Source organism: Lepus europaeus, chromosome 18 (assembly GCF_033115175.1).
Source record: "Lepus europaeus isolate LE1 chromosome 18, mLepTim1.pri, whole genome shotgun sequence".
NCBI lineage: Eukaryota > Metazoa > Chordata > Mammalia > Lagomorpha > Leporidae > Lepus > Lepus europaeus.
Window position 1 is genome coordinate 36,485,323 of NC_084844.1, and position 19,487 is coordinate 36,504,809.

At 40.7% G+C, this 19,487-nt stretch overlaps 1 protein-coding gene across 1 annotated transcript in view; it reads left to right on the forward strand.

Annotated features, from left to right (window-relative positions):
* APPBP2 (amyloid beta precursor protein binding protein 2) overlaps window positions 1–19,487 on the forward strand; it is a 67,577-nt gene that overhangs the window by 21,637 nt on the left and 26,453 nt on the right. The window contains exons 2-4 of the mRNA XM_062175629.1: window positions 3,133–3,221; window positions 8,487–8,638; window positions 15,115–15,238. Of these exons, the coding sequence (XP_062031613.1) occupies window positions 3,133–3,221; window positions 8,487–8,638; window positions 15,115–15,238 (365 nt within the window). The remainder of the gene's footprint in view (window positions 1–3,132; window positions 3,222–8,486; window positions 8,639–15,114; window positions 15,239–19,487) is intronic.

Genomic DNA, 19,487 nt, shown 5'->3' on the forward strand with positions numbered 1-19,487 from the left:
CATATTTTTAAATCATGACTAAGGTAAGCAATTTTCCTAAATTCTATTTTCAAATCACATTTAGTAAGATAAACCAGTGTTCAGTTACTACAGGGTTACTGTAAGTTACAGAACACATAAAATTGAATATAATTGCTTTTATTTATCAGAGTGCCTGGGTTTGAGTCCTAGCTCTGCCTCCACTTTCCAGCTTCCTGGGAGTCAGCAGATGGTGACTTAAGTGCTCAGGAGACCCAGATTGAGTTTGAGGCGTCTGGCTTAATAGCCTGGCCAACCCTCTGGCTTTTTCAGACACTTGGAGTAAACCAGTGGATGGAAGATCTATTTTAGTGTTTTTGGAGATGTCTGTATATTTTTTTCTTTTTTCTTTTTTTATCCTGTATACATTTATTTTGATAACTGTGTTGTTGTCCTGCTCCATATTAGAAGTGTATCACATTAAGCACACAAATAGGAATTTGGTCATAAATTCTCAGCTCTATTTTCTCAGAGTTACTCTGTATTGATTAACAGTCAAGTAAAATGACAGTGATTAATAGTAGAGCATTTTTCTATGTATAGTTCCAGAAGCTCATATTTTTCTGTAACAGAAAATCCAGAATTATCTCTAAGAATAGCAAATATTTCTTAATAAGATTCTGCAGCCATTCAGTGAACATAACTTTTCTGCCTTGCCTTCTTGAGCAGTGGTGATCACCATCCTGTCTGCCCTTCATCAATCAGTAATGTTGTTTCTTGGCAACATTAATTATGATTTGTATTAAAATATATGCCTAATTTGACCTGAATTGTGTTGTGACTTGATTTATGCTTGAATGTTCTGGGTTTGTAATGTTTTTTCTGCTTTCAAAGTCAAGTAAATGGGCCCATTTGGTGAATGATCCTGTCCTCTCTTTGAAACCATGTTCTTATCAACTGAACTAAGACTTAAATGCCTATAACTTGCAGCATATTAATATAGCAAAATCCCTGAGGCTGGAATTATGGCATAATGGGTTAAGCTGCAGCTTGCGATGCCGTCATCCTTTAGTGGAGCCCTGGTTCGAGGCTTGGTTGCTCTGCTTCCCATTCAGCTCCCTGCTTATGTACTTGCTCCTGGGAAGGTAGCAGACAGTGGCTCAAGTACTCAGACTCCTGCCACCCACATGAGAAACTTGAGGTGGAGTTCCTGGCTCTGGCTTATTCAGGTCCAGCCTTGGCCATTGTGGTGTGCACCAGCTAATGGAAGGTTTTCTTTCTCTGACTCCCTCTCCTTCTCTAACTCTGCCTTTCAGATAAAGAAGTAAATCCTTAAAAAACATACATGCATATATATGTACTGTATTATTTATATAGTGAATGTAAATCTGAAGCTTTTGATTAAATTAAGGCAGGGGCTGGCGCCGTGGCTTAACAGGCTAATCCTCCGCCTTGCGGCGCCGGCACACCGGGTTCTAGTCCCGATTGGGGCGCCAGATTCTGTCCCGGTTGCTCCTCTTCCAGGCCAGCTCTCTGCTGTGGCCTGGGAAGGCAGTGGAGGATGGCCCAAGTGCTTGGGCCCTGCACCTGCATGGGAGACCAGGAGAAGCACCTGGCTCCTGGCTTCGGATCAGCGCGATGCGCCAGCCGCAGCAGCCATTGGAGGGTGAACCAACGGCAAAAAGGAAGACCTTTCTCTCTCTTTCTCTCTCTCACTATCCACTCTGCCTGTCCAAAAAAAAAAAAAAAAAAAAAAAGCAGGATGAAAAAGGAACCTGGGAGGCAATGGTGATAATTCTTTACCATATACATTATTATTTATTACTTTGTGCAGTATTCTGTGAGATAAACATATAGCATGTATTAAAATGTTATTGTAAATAGCAGTCTAGAGTCAGCCTGTGTAAGTGATGATGACGTGATTAGAAATCCTGGCATCCTGGATTAGCACTCGCCATCTCTATTTAGGATGTTTATGAAGAATCGTGCTTTGAACAGAACTGAGGCTTGGCCGGCGCCACGGGTCACTAGGCTAATTCTCCGCCTGCGGCGCCGGTACACCGGGTTCTAGTCCCGGTCAGGGCGCCGGATCCTGTCCCGGTTGCCCCTCTTCCAGGCCAGCTCTCTGCTGTGGCCAGGGAGTGCAGTGGAGGATGGCCCAAGTGTTTGGGCCCTGCACCCCATGGGAGACCAGGAGAAGCACCTGGCTCCTGGCTTCGGGTCAGCGTGGTGCGCCGGCCGCAGCGGCCATTGGGGGGTGAACCAATGGCAAAGGAAGACCTTTCTCTCTCTCTCTCTCTCTCACTGTCCACCCTGACTGTCAAAAAAAAAAAAAAAAAAAAAAAGAACTGAGGCTCTTAAGATGGTCTGAAGAATCTAATGGAATCTGTCGACCAGCTCTGCTTTTTGGAAATTATCTTTGCTATTATTTTGATAATTTTCCGTTAACTGTCTGGTTTTGTTTAAAGAAAAAGGTTAACAATTTTAAGTTTTTTTTTTTTTTACTATAATTGCTTTTGTGTTTAATAACTACATAAATATTTAGCACTTCATAGTACTTACCATATTCTAGGTATTATTCTGTTTATATATGTGTATTAAAATGTTTATGTGGATTATAAACATTTATTTAACTAGTATTACATTTCTCTTACCATAGGCATATTTCCTTTTTTTTTTCTTGACAGGCAGAGTGGACAGTGAGAGAGAGAGATAGAGAGAAAGGTCTTCCTTTTTGCCGTTGGTTCACCCTCCAATGGCCGCCACAGTTGGCGCTCTGCGGCCGGCACACCGCGCTGATCCAATGGCAGGAGCCAGGTACTTATCCTGGTCTCCCATGGGGTGCAGGGCCCAAGCACTTGGGCCATCCTCCACTGTACTCCCTGGCCACAGCAGAGAGCTGGCCTGGAAGAGGAGCAACTGGGACAGGATTGGCGCCCCGACCAGGACTAGAACCCAGTGTGCCGGCGCCGCAAGGCGGAGGATTAGCCTATTGAGCCGCGGCGCCAGCCCCATAGGCATATTTCCTAATATTACCTGCTAGTCATCCTGACTTTGAATTGTATTCATTAATGTCATATATTGAATCCATTATACTCATAAACTGTGATTAAAGTAGAAATTGAAATGAATTTTAGAACTTCAAAATCATAATTTTCCATTTTTTTATTTCAGCTTTACCAACAGGGACGTTTATGTCAACTGGGCAGTGAGTTTTGTGAATTGGAAGTTTTTGCTAAAGTATTGCGTGCTTTGGATAAAAGGTAAGATTTTTGTAAATTGTAGTAAAATACATATAACATAAAATTTACCATTTTAATTATTGTTAAGTATATAGTTCAATGGCATTAAATACATTCACACATTCATGTTGTATAACTATCAACACTGTCCATTTACAAAACTTTTTCACTGCCTCAGACAAAAACTCTATACCCATTAAATAGTAATCCCCCATCTTATTAGCAGGTGGAAGTTACCATTCTACTTTTCATCTCTGAATTTGACTCTCCTAGGTTCCTCACATACATGGAATCATGTATGTATTTGAAAGTCAGAGTCACTGAAAGAGAGGGAGAGACAGAGAGAGACCTTACATCCACCGATTCACTTCCAAAATGGCCACAACAGCTAGGCCTGAGCCAGGCCGAAGCCAGGAGCTGGGAGCTTCATCCAGGTCTCCCACATGGGTACAGGGATCCAAGCACCCGGGCCATCCTCTGGTTCCTTTCCAGGCGCGTTAGCAGGGAGCTGGATCAGAAGTGGAGCAGCCAGGACATGAACTGGCGTCCATATGGGATGCCAGCGCTGCAGACAGTGGCTTAACCTGAGCCTCAGTACTGGCCCCAGAATTTTATTCCTTTTTTAAGGCTGGATAATATTCTGTTATATTGTATTTAGCATATTTTGTTATCCAGTTCCTTTTTTTTTTTTTTTTTTTTTTTAAGATTGATTTATTTGAGAGGCTGAGTTATAGGCAGAGGAAGAGATGGGGAGGTCTTCATCCACTGGTTCACTCCCTGAAATGGTCACGATAGCTAGGGCTGGGCCAGGTAGAAGCTAGGAGTCAGGAGCTTCTTCTGGGTCTCTCCCATGGGTGCAGGGGCCTAAGCACTTGGACCATCTTATGTTGCTTTCCCAGGCACATTAGCAGAGAGCTGGATCGGAAATGGAGCAGCTGCGCCACGAACTGGCGCTCATATCGGATGTCAGCGCTGCAGGTGGAGGCTTACCCCACTACACCACAGTGCCAGCCCCATATCCGTTTCTTAATCAATGAATATTTGGGTTATTTCCACCTTTTGGCTAGTGTAAATAATACTGCTCTGAACATGAGCATGCTAATAATCTCTTCATGTCCCTGCTTTTAGTTTTTTTGTTTGTATACCAAGAAGTATAATCACTTTATGATAATTCAGCCTCTAATTGTTTTGAGAAGCCTTTGTACTGTTTTTCATAAGTTCATTTTTTACTTATTTGGAAAGCTAAGACACAAAGAGAGGCAGGTGGATCTCCTGTCCTTGGTTCACTGGCTAAATGCTTTTGGCTGGACCGGGCCAAATTTAGGAGCTGGAAACTCCATCGAGGTTTCCTATATGGGTGGCAGAGACCCCAGGTATTTGAGCTATCACCTGCCTGCCAAGGTACACATCAACATGAAGCTAGAATTGGAAGTAGAGCCACGACTTGAACCCAGAAACTCTAATCCCAAGCACCTTAACCACTGTGCCTAATACTTGCTCCCAGTGTAACACTGGGAAGGATGTTCCCCGATGAGATATTATCATATAATAGAATCCACAGGGGTGGTGATTGACTTGATTATACTTGATATTCTTTTTAGTGTTTATCCTTAAATTTAGTTTAACAGTTATTTCTTTTTCCTAACCCACGTTTCTAGAAAAATAAAATAGTTCAAAAAAAAAAATACTGCTCATCTCTAATACAGATATTGTTAAGTTATTTGATTTGTTCAACAGACTAAATAAAGACTTGTCAAGTGGCTGTTATGTGCCAGGTACTGAACTGGTGCCCATATGGGGTGCAAGTGCTGCAGACAGTGGCTTTTTCCACTGTGCCACAGCACTGACCCCATGATTTTGTTTTTTAAAGATTGTGTTACTAATACAATTCACACAACATGAAATTCACCATTTTAAATTATACCATCCCGTGGCTCATAGTATATTCACAAAGTTTTGCAACCATCACTACCTAATTCTAGAACATTTCATCACCTCAAAAAGAAACCATTAACAGTTACTGTCTGTTTCCTCATACTCTACTGATTATTAATCTTCTATCTGTATGGGTTTACCTATTCTAAATCTTTTTTAAAATGGAATCTTATGGTCTTTTGTGGCTAACTCACTTAGCATAATATGTTCAAGGATCACTCATATGGTTGTGTCAGTGGTACCATTTTTTATGGCTGGATACGAGAAAATTCCAAAAAATTTGTGGCAAAATGAAATTAAAAGATGTTTATTTTGGGTGCAAAAAATCCTGAAATCTATGAATAGTCTTCATAATGTGCATGTTTTGTGAACTTTTTGAAGAAAGACTACTCCTTGTAATTTTCCATTGTACTTGCAGGACTGTATTTTGTTTATCCAGTCGTGTATTGGTAAACATTTGGGTTGTTTCTGCCTTTTGGCTATTGTAAATAATGCTGTTAGGAACATTCATGGATTGGATTTTTGTGTGGACATGTTTTCAATTCTGGGTATATAACCTTATGTTTAACTTTCTGAGGAACTGCTAAACTGTTTCTGTGGTGGTTGTACTATTTTACGTTTCTGTTACCAGTGTATAAGGTTTCCAGTTTTTCTGTATCTTACCTACTAGCCTTTTTTTTTTTTCCCCCTTTTATAGTTTTCTGTGTTTTATTTTCAGCAGTTTCAGCCCAGGACCTACAGGAGATGGGGCCTTCAGGGCACATCTAGGAGCCATTAGGTTATGTAGTTCTTATACTGGAAAATCCCTGAGCACATCCTTTTGTTTCAGCTTTTTTTTTTCTTTTCTTTTTTTTTTTGACAGGCAGAGTTAGACAATGAGAGAGAGAGACAGAGAAAGGTCTTCCTTCCGTTGGTTCACCCCCCAAATGGTTGTTAAGGCTAGCACGCTGCGCCGATCCAAAGCCAGGAGCCAGGTGCTTCCTCCTGGTATCCCATGCGGGTGCAGGGCCCAAGCACTTTGGCTATCCTCCACTGCGCTCGTGGGCCACAACAGAGAGCTGGACTGGAAGAGGAGCAACCGGGACTAGAATCTGACACCCATATGGATGCTGGCACCGCAGGCAGAGGATTAACCAAATGAGCCATGGTGCCGGCCCCTGTTTCAGCCATTTTGTCCAGGGACATTAGAAGCAAATAATCACTGTCATTATATTGATTAGTTTTCCAAAATCTTCAAAAGTCTCGCTTAACTCCTTGATTGTTATAAGTGATTGATTAGGAGTAGCCAATGCAGACATTTTGTACATCAACATAAGCAGTTTTTGTTGTGGAATATTGGTATTCTCTTCACTACTGAAAATGGCCATTAGCATCCTTAAATCTAATATCAGAGAGCCACTTTCAGAAACTTCAGAACTAATTCAGAAAAGTCATACTTAAAATTCTGTTCCTCAGAGTTGGCACTGTGGCGTAGCAGGTAAAACCACTGGCTGCTCCACTTCCGATCCAGCTCTCTGCTGTGGCCTGGGAAAGCAGTAGAAGATGGCCCAAGTCCTTGGGCCCCTGCAACCGCGTGGGAGATCTGGAGGAAGCTGCTGGCTCCTGACCTCAGAACCGTGCAGCTCCAGCCATTGCAGCCAGTTGGGGAGTGAACCAGTGCATAGAAGACATCTCTCTCTCTCTCTCTCTCTCTCCCTCTCCCTCTCTCTCTGCCTCTCCTCTATGTAAATCTGACTTTCAAATAAATAAATATTTTTTAAAAAATTTCTGTTTCTTAAACATCATTACTACCAAAATTTTATTAGTCAAGTTTTCCAGAAAAATGAGAGATGTGTGTGCACATACACATGCACACAAATGCATTCATGTATGTATAGAAGTATAATCACATAAAATACAGATTGCAGATGAATAAGATACATATGAATAGCAAATGCATAAATATATATGAGTAGGATATACAAGTATGAATATATATCTACATATATACTTTGTGTGTGTGTGTGTGTGTGTGTAGAAAGAGAGACGTTGATTTATAATGGGAATTGGCTTATTGATTATGGAGGCCAAGAAATCTGATATTTGCCCTCTGCAAGTTTGAAGACCAGGGAAGCCAGTGATACAATTCAGATTAAGTTCAAAGGCCCAAGAAACAAGTGGTGGACAATGTTGATATCAGTATGAGTGTGAACCAAGAATGCCAGTATTCAAGTCAGGGGAACATAGATGTTCCAGCTCAGAGAACCTTAGTCTATTGGATGTGAAATGTTACCTCATTGTGATTTTGATTTACATTTCTGTAATCACTGCTGATGTTGAGCATCTTGTGTTTGTTGGTCATTTATTTGTATGTCTTCTTTGGCAAAATCTTCTAATCTATTGCCTGTTGTTAATTAGGTTGTCTTTTATTGTTGAGTTATAAATTGTTTTTTAAAAGTTACCTTCAGGCTGGTGTTGTGGCACAGCAGGTTAAGCTTCTCCCTGTGACATTGACATCCCATAAGGCACTTGTTCTGTCCTTGTTGCTCCACTTCCAGTCCAGCTCCCTGCCAGTGTCCTGGGAAAAGCAGCAAAGGATAGCCCAGGTGGGAGATACAAATGAAGCTCCTGCCTTTGGCATGGCCCAGCCTTGGCCATTATAGCCATCTAGGGAGTGAACCAGTAGATGGAAGAGCAATATTTTTTTTTCTCTGTCTCTGCCTTCTCTCTAACTCTCATTTTCAAAATAAATAAGTAAATATTTTTTTGAAAAAGTTACCTGCATCTTTGACATCAAGTTATATACTAAGTACTTCTCAGTTTTACAGGCTTATTCAGCAATCCACTGAGTAAGCATATCAGACTAAATATTGAATTGTTGTAGCCCATAAGTCTTAGGGCAAAACACATTTTAACTTATTCCATCTTGGAAAATAGTGGTGCTGTTATTATTAGTATTTTAAAATGTATTTAGTTATTTGAAAGGCAGAGTTACAGAGAGGCAGGGACAGAGAGAGAGAGAGGTCTTCCATCTGCTGTTTCACTCCCCAAATGGTTGCAATGGCCGGGGCTGGGCCTCTCTGAAGCCAGGAGCCAGGAGCTGCTCCCTCTCAGTCTCCCACATGGGTGCAGGGCCCAAGAAGTTGGACCATCTTCTGCTTTGCCAGACCATAGCAGGGAGCTGGCTCAGAAGTGAAGCAGCCAAGACTTGAACCGGCTCCCACGTGGGGTGCCAGCCTTGCAGGCAGTAGCTTTACCCACTGTGCCACAGCGCTCTCCCCAGTGGTGCTGTTATTTGATAGAGAGGCAGCTAGCATTTTCAGAATGACAAAAATGTTACCTTTATAAAATAACTTTTTTCTTCTCTTTTAGACATTTACTTCATCATTGCTTTCAGGCTTTGATGGATCATGGTGTTAAAGTTGCTTCAGTCTTGGCCTACTCATTCAGTAGACGGTGCTCTTATATAGCAGAATCAGATGCTACAGTAAAGGAAAAAGCCATTCAGGTTGGCTTTGTTTTAGGTAAGTAATGGTAATATAGAGGATGACTTTGTCCTGTGATGGACCAGAATTCAACCTGCTAACAATAAAAGATTCCTCCAGGACTTTGCCAAAGTATGCATGAGGAGATTATGGGAACAACATCGAAAGAACTAGTTGTGATTTGTTGATTGTTAACTCTATGGCAAACACTGTAATAGGCATTAAATGAAATCTTTGTAAATGATAATGACATTCCAGTCAAGTGACAGTATTAATAGCATTTTTCATATGTGGAGGTAGAAAAGTTGACTGACTCAAGTCACATACTAGTAGAGGAGCTAAGTTTAGAATCCTGTTTCTATATAATTCCAAAGTGCATATCTTTCTACCATGTCATACTGCCATCAGTCTCTTTCACGTGTCTGCTGTATGTTGTGTTATGGGATTTAATGCTTTTGTGGCATTAATTTTTTCCATGTTTAAATTGAGGTTTATTCTGTGTTTCTTCATGGGAATATTATGAGGATAGTAAAATATAAATGTAGAAGCATCCTAAAAAATTTTGTATGCTGTACATAAAGAAAAATGTTTAATATTCGTATAGCATTTTAAATGGTTTTCACAAGTCTGTATGGATAAGTTGGTTCTAGGCAATTGTTTGCGTTGTTATGGCATTTCATTTTTTCTTCATGGTTAAAATGTTTCTTGAAATGATTGTAGATTTGCAGAAAGTTGTAAAAGATTATCTAGAGTCCTTTGAACTGTTTCTCTAGCAGCCTCCACTGATAATCTCTTTTAGAACTATAGGCAAAATCAAAACCAGGGAATTTTTTTTTAAAGATTTATTTGAAAGAGTTACACAGAAAGGAGAGGCAGAGAGAGAGAGAGAGAGAGAGAGAGAGAGAGAGAGAGAGAGAGAGATATCTTCCATCTGATGGTTCACTCCCCAATTGACCACAACAGCAGGAGCTGTGCCGATCTGAAGCCAGGAGCCAGGAGCTTCTTCCTGATTTCCCACGTGGGTGCAGGGGCCCAAGGTCTTGGGGCATCTTCTACTGCTTTCCCAGGCCACGGCAGAGAGCTGGATCAGAAGTGGAGCAGCTGGATCTCAAACTGGCACCCATATGGAATGCCGGTGCTTCAGGCCAGGGCATTAATCTGCTGTGCCACAGCGCTGGCCCTAAAACCAGGGAATTTTATACTATTAACCCTTACAGCCCTTGCTTAGTTTTCTCATTTTTACATGCACTCATTGTGTGTGTGTGTGTGTTTCTGTGTAATTGGTTTCATGTAGATTTGTGTCACCCTCATTGCTGTCTGGATACAATACTGTTCTGTCACTATAGACTACCTTTTGTTTTTTAGGTTCTTACATTATTGTGTGCATATGCATGTTTTCTCTGTCACATGCATGTGCAAACCCATATGCATATACAAGGCTTTTCCAGCAAGCTTTCATCACGTCTTTAAATCTTTTTTTTTTTCAGTTGTTAATTTTTATTTATTTAAAAACAGGAGAGAGAAATTTCCCATCCACTGATTAATTCCCCATATGCTCATAACAGCTGAAGCTGGATCAGGCTGAAGCTGGAAACTCAGTCCATATTTCTCACGTGGGTGGCAGGGACTCCAATACTTGAGCCATCACTTGCTGTTGTATGCATTAGTTAGGAAGCTAGGATCAAGAATGGAGTGGAGACTGGAACCTAGGTATTCCGATATGAAATGCAGGTGTCCACACAGCATCTTAACAACTGTATCAAATACCCACTGCTTTGCAGGGGCTGGCATTGTGAGGTAGCTGGTAAAGATGCCACCTGTGGCACTGGCATCCCATATGGGTGCCAGTTTGTGTCCAGCTGTTCAAGTCCAGCTTCCTGCTGGTTAGTCCATGTCAGAATGTCCAGCTCTACTTCTAATTCCAATTTGGTGCTGTGTGTACACTGGGATGTAGCAGGTGATGGCTCAAGTGTCTGGGTCCCTGACACAAACTTCGGAGAACAGTATCGAGTTCTTGGCTCCTGATTTTGGCCTAGCCCAGCCTCAACTGTCATGGTCATTTATGGAATGAACTAGTAGATCAAAGGGACATCTGCTCATCTTCCTCTGTTTTGCTGCTTTTCAAATAAATTAATTAATAAAAAGCTATCTTCACAGACATCTATTAAGGTCACAACACTCCATTGTTAGAGACATTCTTTGACTAATTTTTTGTGGCAACTTCTGTTCTATGAGGTAACTGAAAGAGTTAATGCTGAAAATTCTTTCCAGAAAAGAATATTCTTAGGTTGTTTCAGCAAATTGTCTTTGACCACTACAAAGAACTATTCTTTCTTTTTTTAAAGATTTGTTTGTTTATTTTGAAAATCAGGGAGAGAGAAGGTTCTTCTGGTTCACTCCCCCAACGGCTTTAATAAGCCACCACTGGGCCAGGCCAGAGCCAGGAGCCAGGAGCTTCATCTGGGTCTCTCATGTGGCTGGCAGGAGCCCAAACACTTGAGCCATGTTCTGCTGCTTTTCCAAGGCCATTAGCAGGGAGCTGGATCAGAAGTGGAACAACCAGGACATGAACCAGCGCCCACATGGGATGCCAGCATCATAGGCAATGGCTTTACCCACTCTGCTACAATGCTGCCCCTGCCCCCAGTTAATTTTAGATGGTCAGGGCAGGCATTGTGGCACAGTAGTTGAGTCACTGCTTGGGACATCCACATCCCAAGTCAGGGTGCCTGTGTCCTGCTTTGCTTCCAATCCAGTTTCATGCTACTGTACCCTCTGGGATGCAGCTCTGTCCTCCATATAGGAGACTCCAGGTGATTTTTAGACTTCCGGCTTCTTCCTTTCCTAGCCTTAGCTGCTGCAAGCATTTGGGGAGTGAACCAGAGGATGGAAGAGCTTGCTTTTTTTCTGCCCGTTTGTAACTCTGACTTTCAAATAAATAAAGATAAATACAAAACTTTAAATTAAAAGATTTAGAAGTTAAAAATAACTTTAGATCTTGTAATAATCTATGAGGGAGAATAGTGCCAACCAAGCTAGTGTTCATTGAGTTTTTCTGTCAACTCCACATATACTGTTACCAATCTGGCCATTGAAATGAATTTGATATCGGCAATAGAAGCAGTACTGACCGACTCATATTATCAGTCTTAATCCTAAAATTATCTAAAGGAGTGAAAAAATTTCATACCAGAAGTATACAGTGGTAGATATTAAAAGACAAACCAATAAGCTCAGAGAGATACTTCACATGCCATTGATTCCACCCGTGTAAAGCATATGGTTCAGAGGTTCTTAGTACTTACACGCTAAAGCAAGTTGTGCAGACATCATTACAGATGCTTTTAGAATATTGTCTACCTCAAAAAAGAAACCCATACACATGAGCATTCTCCATTTCCCTCCAGCCCTAGGCAACTGTCAAGCTACTTTCTGACTATAAATGGACTCATAAAAATACATGGTCTTTGTTACTAGCTTCTTTCATTTATTGTAATGTTTTCAAGGTCCATCCATGTTGTCGAGAAAGAATTTATTTTTCATTAAGAGTTTTGAACCAGGTGTTGAGAGGACGGAAAGAGTAAAAATCCCTCTCTTTCTCTGTCTTCACCTCTTTCTATAATTTTGTCTTTCAAATAAAAAAATAAGTCTTCAGAGGCCAGCTCTGTGGCACAGTAGGTTAATCTTCTGCCTGCAGCGCCGGCATATATGGGCACTGGTTCTAGTCTTGGCTGCTCCTTTTCTAATCCAGTTCTCTGCTGTGGCCTGGGAAAGCAGTACAAGATGGCCCAAGTGCTTTGGCCCCCTGCACCTGCATGGGAAACCAGGAAGAAGCTCCTGGCTCCTGGCTCCGGATCAGCACAGCTTCAGCCTCCGGATCGGCACAGTTCCAGCCGTTGCGGCCATTTGGGGATTGAACCAACGGAAGGAAGACCTTTCTCTCTGTCTCTCCCTCTCAATGTCTGTAACTCTACCTCTCAAATAAATAAATAAAATCTTTAAAAAAAACTTTGCAAAAATGTGTTTTAGGATTAGAGAAACACAGTAAATTACTTTCTGTGTTATAGCTATTGTAACTAATCCTGAATAGCACTGTGAGAGGTTCCTCCTAATAGCTAAGGTGGTATAATAACTACAGATTGAGCCTCTACAATCAGATTGAATGGATTCAAGTCTTTTTACCTCATACCTTGTAAACTTTGGTTGTACTGTGCCTCAAGGTTTTTTTCTCTGTTAAATTGGGTTAGTAATAGTGTTTAAGTTGAATGCGTTGTGAAACTTGAATGAGAAAATTCATATGATATTATTAACACAATACAAAATGATTTACATAGTTAGTAAAAATGTATTAAATGTTAGGTATTGTAAGGGGCTAAAATCCTTCAAAAAGGTAGACAATATTCTCAGCTAATGATGTGCAGTATGTTGAGTCTGTAGGAGGGCAGTTATTTAATTTCCTGCTTAAAAAAAGGAGGGAAACCAACTTGTCATATTTAAAATGGTTTTATTAATTTGAAAGAGAGATTTTCCAACTCCTGGTTCATTTCCCAAATGCCTGTAGTAACCAGGATCAGGCAAGGCCAATGGCAGTAGCCCAGGACTCAGTCTGGTTTCCTACATGGATGGCAGAGACCCACCTGTTATCTCTCAAGGTGTGCATTAGCAGGAGGCTGGATTAGAAGTAGAGCTGGGAGTGGGGGTGGGGGTACCATTGTGACATAGTAGGTTAAGCTGTTGCCTGCAATGCCTGCATCACATATGGCGCTGGTTCGAGTCCCAGCTGCTCTGATTCCAATCCAGCTACCTGCTAAAACACCTGAGAAAGCATAGGAAGATGTCCCAAATGCCTGGGTCCCTGTACTCACATGGGAGACCCGGCTGAAGCTCCTGTTTCTGGCTTCAGCCAGGCCCAGTTCTAGCCGTTGGGGCCATTTGGGGAGTGAACCAGCAGATGGACGATATCTCCTATACTCTGCCTGCATGACTCTGACATTCTTTTCTTCTTCTTCTTCTTCTTTTTTAAGATTTACTTATTTATTTGAGAGGCAGAGTTAGAGACAGGGAGATCTTCCATCCGCTGGTTAACTCCCCAAGTGGCTACAGTGGCCAGAGTTGGGCCGATCCAAAGCCAGAAGCTTCTTCCAGGCCTCCCATGTAGGGGTAAGGCCATAAGCAGAGAACTGGATTGGAAAAGGAGCAACCTGGACACAAACCTGTACCCCTATGGGGTGCTGGCACTGCAGACGGAGGCTTAATCTACGCCACAACATTAGCCCCTGCTTTTTAATAAATAAAGTAGATCATAGAAAAGAAAGAAATAAACTACAACTCAACAACAGACATCACAATTAGAAAATGAGTAGGGCTGGTGTTGGGTTACAGTGGGTAAATCTCCTACTTGTGATGCTGGCATCCCATATAGCTGCCAGTTCATGTCCTGGTTGTTCCACTTCCCATCTAGCTCCCTGCAATGGCCTGAGAAAAGCAATGGAAGATGGCTGAAGTGCTTGGGCCCCTACCACCCACCTCGGAGACCTTGATGAAGCTCCTGGCTTTGGCCTGGCTCAGCCCTGACCATTACAGATGGGAGACTCTCTGTGTTGCTCCCTCTTTCTCTGAATCTTCTACAAATAAATAAATCTTAAAAATGAGTAGTAGAGCTGGGGTTTGAATCCAGGCACTCTAATATGGGATGAAGTGTCTTAACTACCACACCAAACACCTGCCCCTCATTGTCTCTCTTCTTGGTGATGTACTGCTATAATAAGATTGAGTTTATTCATATATTTTTTCTTTTTTTTTTTTTAACCTTGTCTCTCTTATAATTTTCTTTTTTTTTTCTTTTTTTTTAAGATTTATTTATTTGAAAGTCAGAGTTACACAGAGAGAGGAGAGACAGAGAGAGAGAGGTCTTCCATCCACTGGTTCACTCCCCAGTTGGCCACAATGGCCAGAGCTGCGCCGATCTGAAGCCAAGAGTTTCTTCCAGGTCTCCCACATGGGTGCATCTTGAGCCATCTTCTGCTTTCTCAGGCCATAACAGCGAGCTGGATCGGAAGTGGAGCAGCCAGGTCTTGAACTGGTGTCCATAAGGATGCTGCCACTGCAGGCGGTGGCTTTACCTGCTATGCCATGGCGCCGGACCCATATTCATATTTCTTAATTTTCTTTATGGAATGCGGAGGTTGAAAGTTACGCATGTATTGCAAGATGAAAACATATGCAGAATAATTAGAATTTAGTCTGATTGTTATTCATTACCTATAAAATTCAACTCTTAGGCAATAGAGAATTCTTTGAGGGTTAAAACTCTTGAAATCTCATTCAAAGTTCAGCTTTGATCCTAATTCCCTTAATTTGAAACTTTTTTAGAAAATAAACCCTCACAATAAGTGACTGTTTCAGGCTGAATAGGGAACTTTAATATTATGAAATTTTTTAGTTTAGATACTCACTGTTTGGATTCAAGAACTGTGTTATGTTACCTGAAGTTACTGGGTTTTCTTGTTCTTCAGGTGGCTTTCTTTCAGATGCAGGCTGGTACAGTGATGCTGAGAAAGTTTTCCTGTCCTGCCTTCAGTTGTGTACTCTCCATGATGAGATGCTTCATTGGTTTCGTGCGGTAGAATGCTGTGTGCGGTAAGTTGGAATGGATCCTTCAGCTATGCTCTGGTGGCACTGAGTGGCTTTTGTAGTTTAAGTTCTTCCAAGTATACTCAAGCAATTTGAGTAAGTGTCTGCTGGGGTATTTATATGTCAAAGTTTCACTAGTCTGGCCTTTCGTAGTTCATCTTCAAAATATGGTTAATTTGTTCTAGACAGCTTAGTTTAGATTGGATTATTACAAATCAGAATGTTTCATATGTGTATTTTTGCTTTCTCATGGATCTTGTTTGATCGTTCAACAAATATTTATTTCATTTGTGCTAGAAACTATGTTAGGCATTCAATGCTGGTAAACTCAAGACATACTTTTTCCTTGTTTTTTTTTTTTTTTTCTTTAAATCCATGCTTTATTTACGTTTCTATAATTGTGCATAGTGATTAGTATTTTACTTATAAATTGACTGTTTTCTGTGAAAATCCTTTTTTTTTTTTTCCCAGATGTTCTTAAATGAAAGGCAAACAAATCTAGAGGTGATTTTTGTCTTTAAGGATATTTGAAAAGCATAGTTGATGGGGAGGGGCAGTAGATAGAGATGTCTTCTGTTCTCAAGTACACTCCTCAAAAGGCCACAGTGGCCAGGTTGGGCCAGGCCAAAGCCAGGAGCCAAGAGCTTCTTTCAGTTCTCCCAAATGAGGATTTGGGGCCCAAGCACTTGGGCCATCTTCTGCTGTTTTTCTGAGCCATTAGCAGGGAGCTGGATCAGAAGTGGAGCAGCTGGGACAGGAATTGGGTGTGAATTGGCACCCAGTGGGATGCCAGCTTCACAGGTATTGGTGTAACCTGATACACTATAATGCTATCCCTTAGTGGTTACTTTCATTGTCTTTTTCTGCACGTATAACATTTATCTTTAGCTGTTTTCATATACATTTTCCTCTGTCTCACAATCTGATTTGGCATTTTCTAAAAAATATGTTTTTATATAAAACTAAAGGGAGATCAAAATAATTTTTTAAAAATTTGCATTTACCCTTGACCTGTTGGTTAAGCCACCAGTTGGGATGGGTTGGGGATGGGGGACGGGGGTATCTGGTGTAATGGTTAGGGTGTGGCTTGAATACCTAGATCGTATATCATAGCGTCTGGGCTTGAATCCCACCTCCGCACTCTAGAGGTAGCACATGATGGCTTGACTACTTGGGTCCCAGCTGCCAACTTAAGAAACCTGAACGATCTAGGTATTCAAGCCACACCCTAACCGTTACACCAGACACCCCCTGACCCCCATCCCCAACCCCCAGTGTTAAACTCAGAAAATTCTGAATACTCTCTCACTTGTGTAAGATAGCCTGGGAAGCAAAACATTTTTAATTGTGCATTTTCCTACCCTGAGTAAATTCATGGGTCTATATTAAGGAAAAGGGAGCAGAGGATATTAAATAGGCAACTAACAGTATAGTGATTACCTTGTCTTTGAAGCAAGCACATGCGAAATTAGAATATTGGCTGGACCAAGAAACCAAGCGATTTAAAATGCTAGCTTACTGCCTGTGTACCAGGACAAGACATTTTGTACTTATGAATTTGAGATTTCAAAATACACTTTGTTCCTACATAAATATGTTTGCCAAATTATTGGTTATTGCAAGTTTTTTTACTTTATATAAAATCTAAAATTCTGTCGTATACTTAGTATTGTTTGAAAAAGACAGTTACTTTTTTTGACCTAGTTTTGTTTTTTGTTATTTTAAGGCAGAAAGAAATTTGGGTTATTAGTTGACCATGTGTTTGGTAAAATTGGAAAAAAAGTGTTTTGGAGAACAGATACTAATGAAATCTATTTGGCTAATCCCTGGAGTTTTGAGATTGCTGCAAGAGAAAGGATGTCTTTTTCAATTTAATATCACAAAGCCAATTTCTTATCTGTGGTTGGCATCAAAACATTATAGAGCTAATGTCAGAGAGCTTTCTTAGCATTTCTTTCTTTCTTTTTTTTTTTTTTTTAAAGATTTATTTATTTATTTGAAAGGCGGGGTTATTGAGTGAGAGAGAGACAGAGAGGTCTTTGATCCTCAGGTTCACTCCCCAAATGGCAGCAACCACTGGAGTTGAGCTGATCTGAAGCCAGGAGCCTGGAGCTTCTTCCAGGTCTCCCACGTGGTTGCAGGGGCCCAAGGACTTAGGCCATTCTCTACTGCTTTCCCAGGACATAACAGAGAGTTGGATTGTAAGTGAGGCAGCCAGGACTTCCGTGGTGTCAATAAACACACAGAACGACTTAAAAAAAAAAAAAAAAAAAGAACGAGCATCGATATGGGATCCCAGCACTGCAGCTGGCGGCTTTACCCATTTCGCCATAGTGCCAGCCCCTTAGTATTTTTGGGGGTAAACCTGATATAATTTTTTAGTTATTTTGTATTCCTTCAGCACTTTGCCTGTTTCTCTTAACTCATTTTTTTTATTTAAGAACTATTTTGTTGTTGTTTATTCATGCTGTTGCCAAACAAATTCAGGAAATGGAGAAAGCTATGAAGAAAATGTTATATGTAACACTGCTATATAGAAATAACTGCAGTTGTTATATAGTCCTCTCTCAGCTTTCATGTGGGATTGACCCACAGTTGGTTCTGGGATTCCAGAATTCATGAATGTTCAGTTCTCTAATATAAAATGGTAAAAATATTGCATAAAGCTTATGCATATCTTCACATGTACTGTAGATTATTTCTAGGAGACTTACACCTAATATAATGTAAGTACTATGTAAATAGTTATTATACTGTAGATTACAAGAAAAAAATTGGTACATGTTCAGTACATATGCAGACTTTTTTTCTTGATTGTTCTCTATCCTCAGAACCCATGGAAAGGAAACCCATGTTTATGGAGGGCTGACTAATGTTACATTTTTGGAGGCTGACAACCTAAAAGCATGTCCCTGATCTTCTTTTCGAGCCTTGTCTTGAGTTAATCAATCCATGAGTATGATTTATTTGAGGTTAAGATTTCTCTAGACCTCCAGAGGAGAGGTAACTTTCTTTTGGCCTTCTAAGGAGGGGCAGAAGAAACTTAGATTTTTTTGTTTTAACAATATGTCTTTTTAAAAAATTATTTATTTTAAAGATTATTTTATTTATTTGCAAGACTGATTTAGAGAGAGAGAGGTCTTCCATCTGCTGATCTTACCCCCCAAATGGCCACAACAGCTGGGCTTGGGCCAAGCTGAAGCCAGGAACCAGAAGTTTCATGTGGGTCTCCCACGTGGGTTCAGGGGCCCAAGCACCTGGGCTATCTTTTGCTGCTTTTCCAAGCATATTAGCAGGGAGCTGGATTGGAAGTGGAGCAGCTGGGACTTGAACCTGTGTCCAGATGGGATGCTGGCACTACAGGCAGCAGCTTAACCAGCTATGCCACAGTGCCGGCCCCAAAACTTTACATTTTATTTTAATCATTTTCTACTAGTATTTTTTTGAAATCATAGACCATGATTATCTTAATTTTTTTTCTTAAGTGGAAAAACAGCTTTCTGAAGTAAAGATTGGGGAGAGACTTGAATCAAGATTGAAAGAAAACCGTGAGTCCTAGGCAGTAGAATTTCCTGAAATCCGAAGTTAAATTGAAATTAGAAGTGAGAAGAAAATAGCAGGATCTCAGTTTTGAGGTAAAATAACTATACCTTGCCAACTTCTAGGGTAAAATAAATAATTTTCAAGTCTACCAAGACCCAGTACCCCACTGTGTACCTATCTGAGTTAAATACTTAAGGAATTTCTGTAACCAGTTACAAGTTGAGTAACAACAAATGTTAAGGAAAGATGGTGTAGAAACAGTAGTAAATAATGAATATTATAATACGTGTTTTTCATGTAAATATACTAAGAAGAGAATTTATAATATGCAATGGGATGTTTTTACTAGGTCTTAAGTATGCTTTTCAAATTGGAAATGAAAGGCTGATAATAGAAATAACATAAGAAAGGACTCTCAGTTACCATAGATTCTTAAATGTAAGTTTTCTTTTTCTGAAAATCTTGCCTTAACAAGAGCAGAACAAAGTCTCTTGAGTCACGTGGTGTGAACAAGAAAGTACTCTGAATAGCAGTCAGTGCTGATGGTCAGGAAGCTTCTAGAGACCACTTGGCAGTTTTCTTTTTAAGAAAGTAATAAAATTTAACAGGTTTAGAACTACTCTCGCTGTGGTATAGTGCGTAAAGCCACTGCCTGCAGTACTGGCATCCCATATGGATGCCAGTTTGAGACCTGGCTGCTCCACTTCCAATC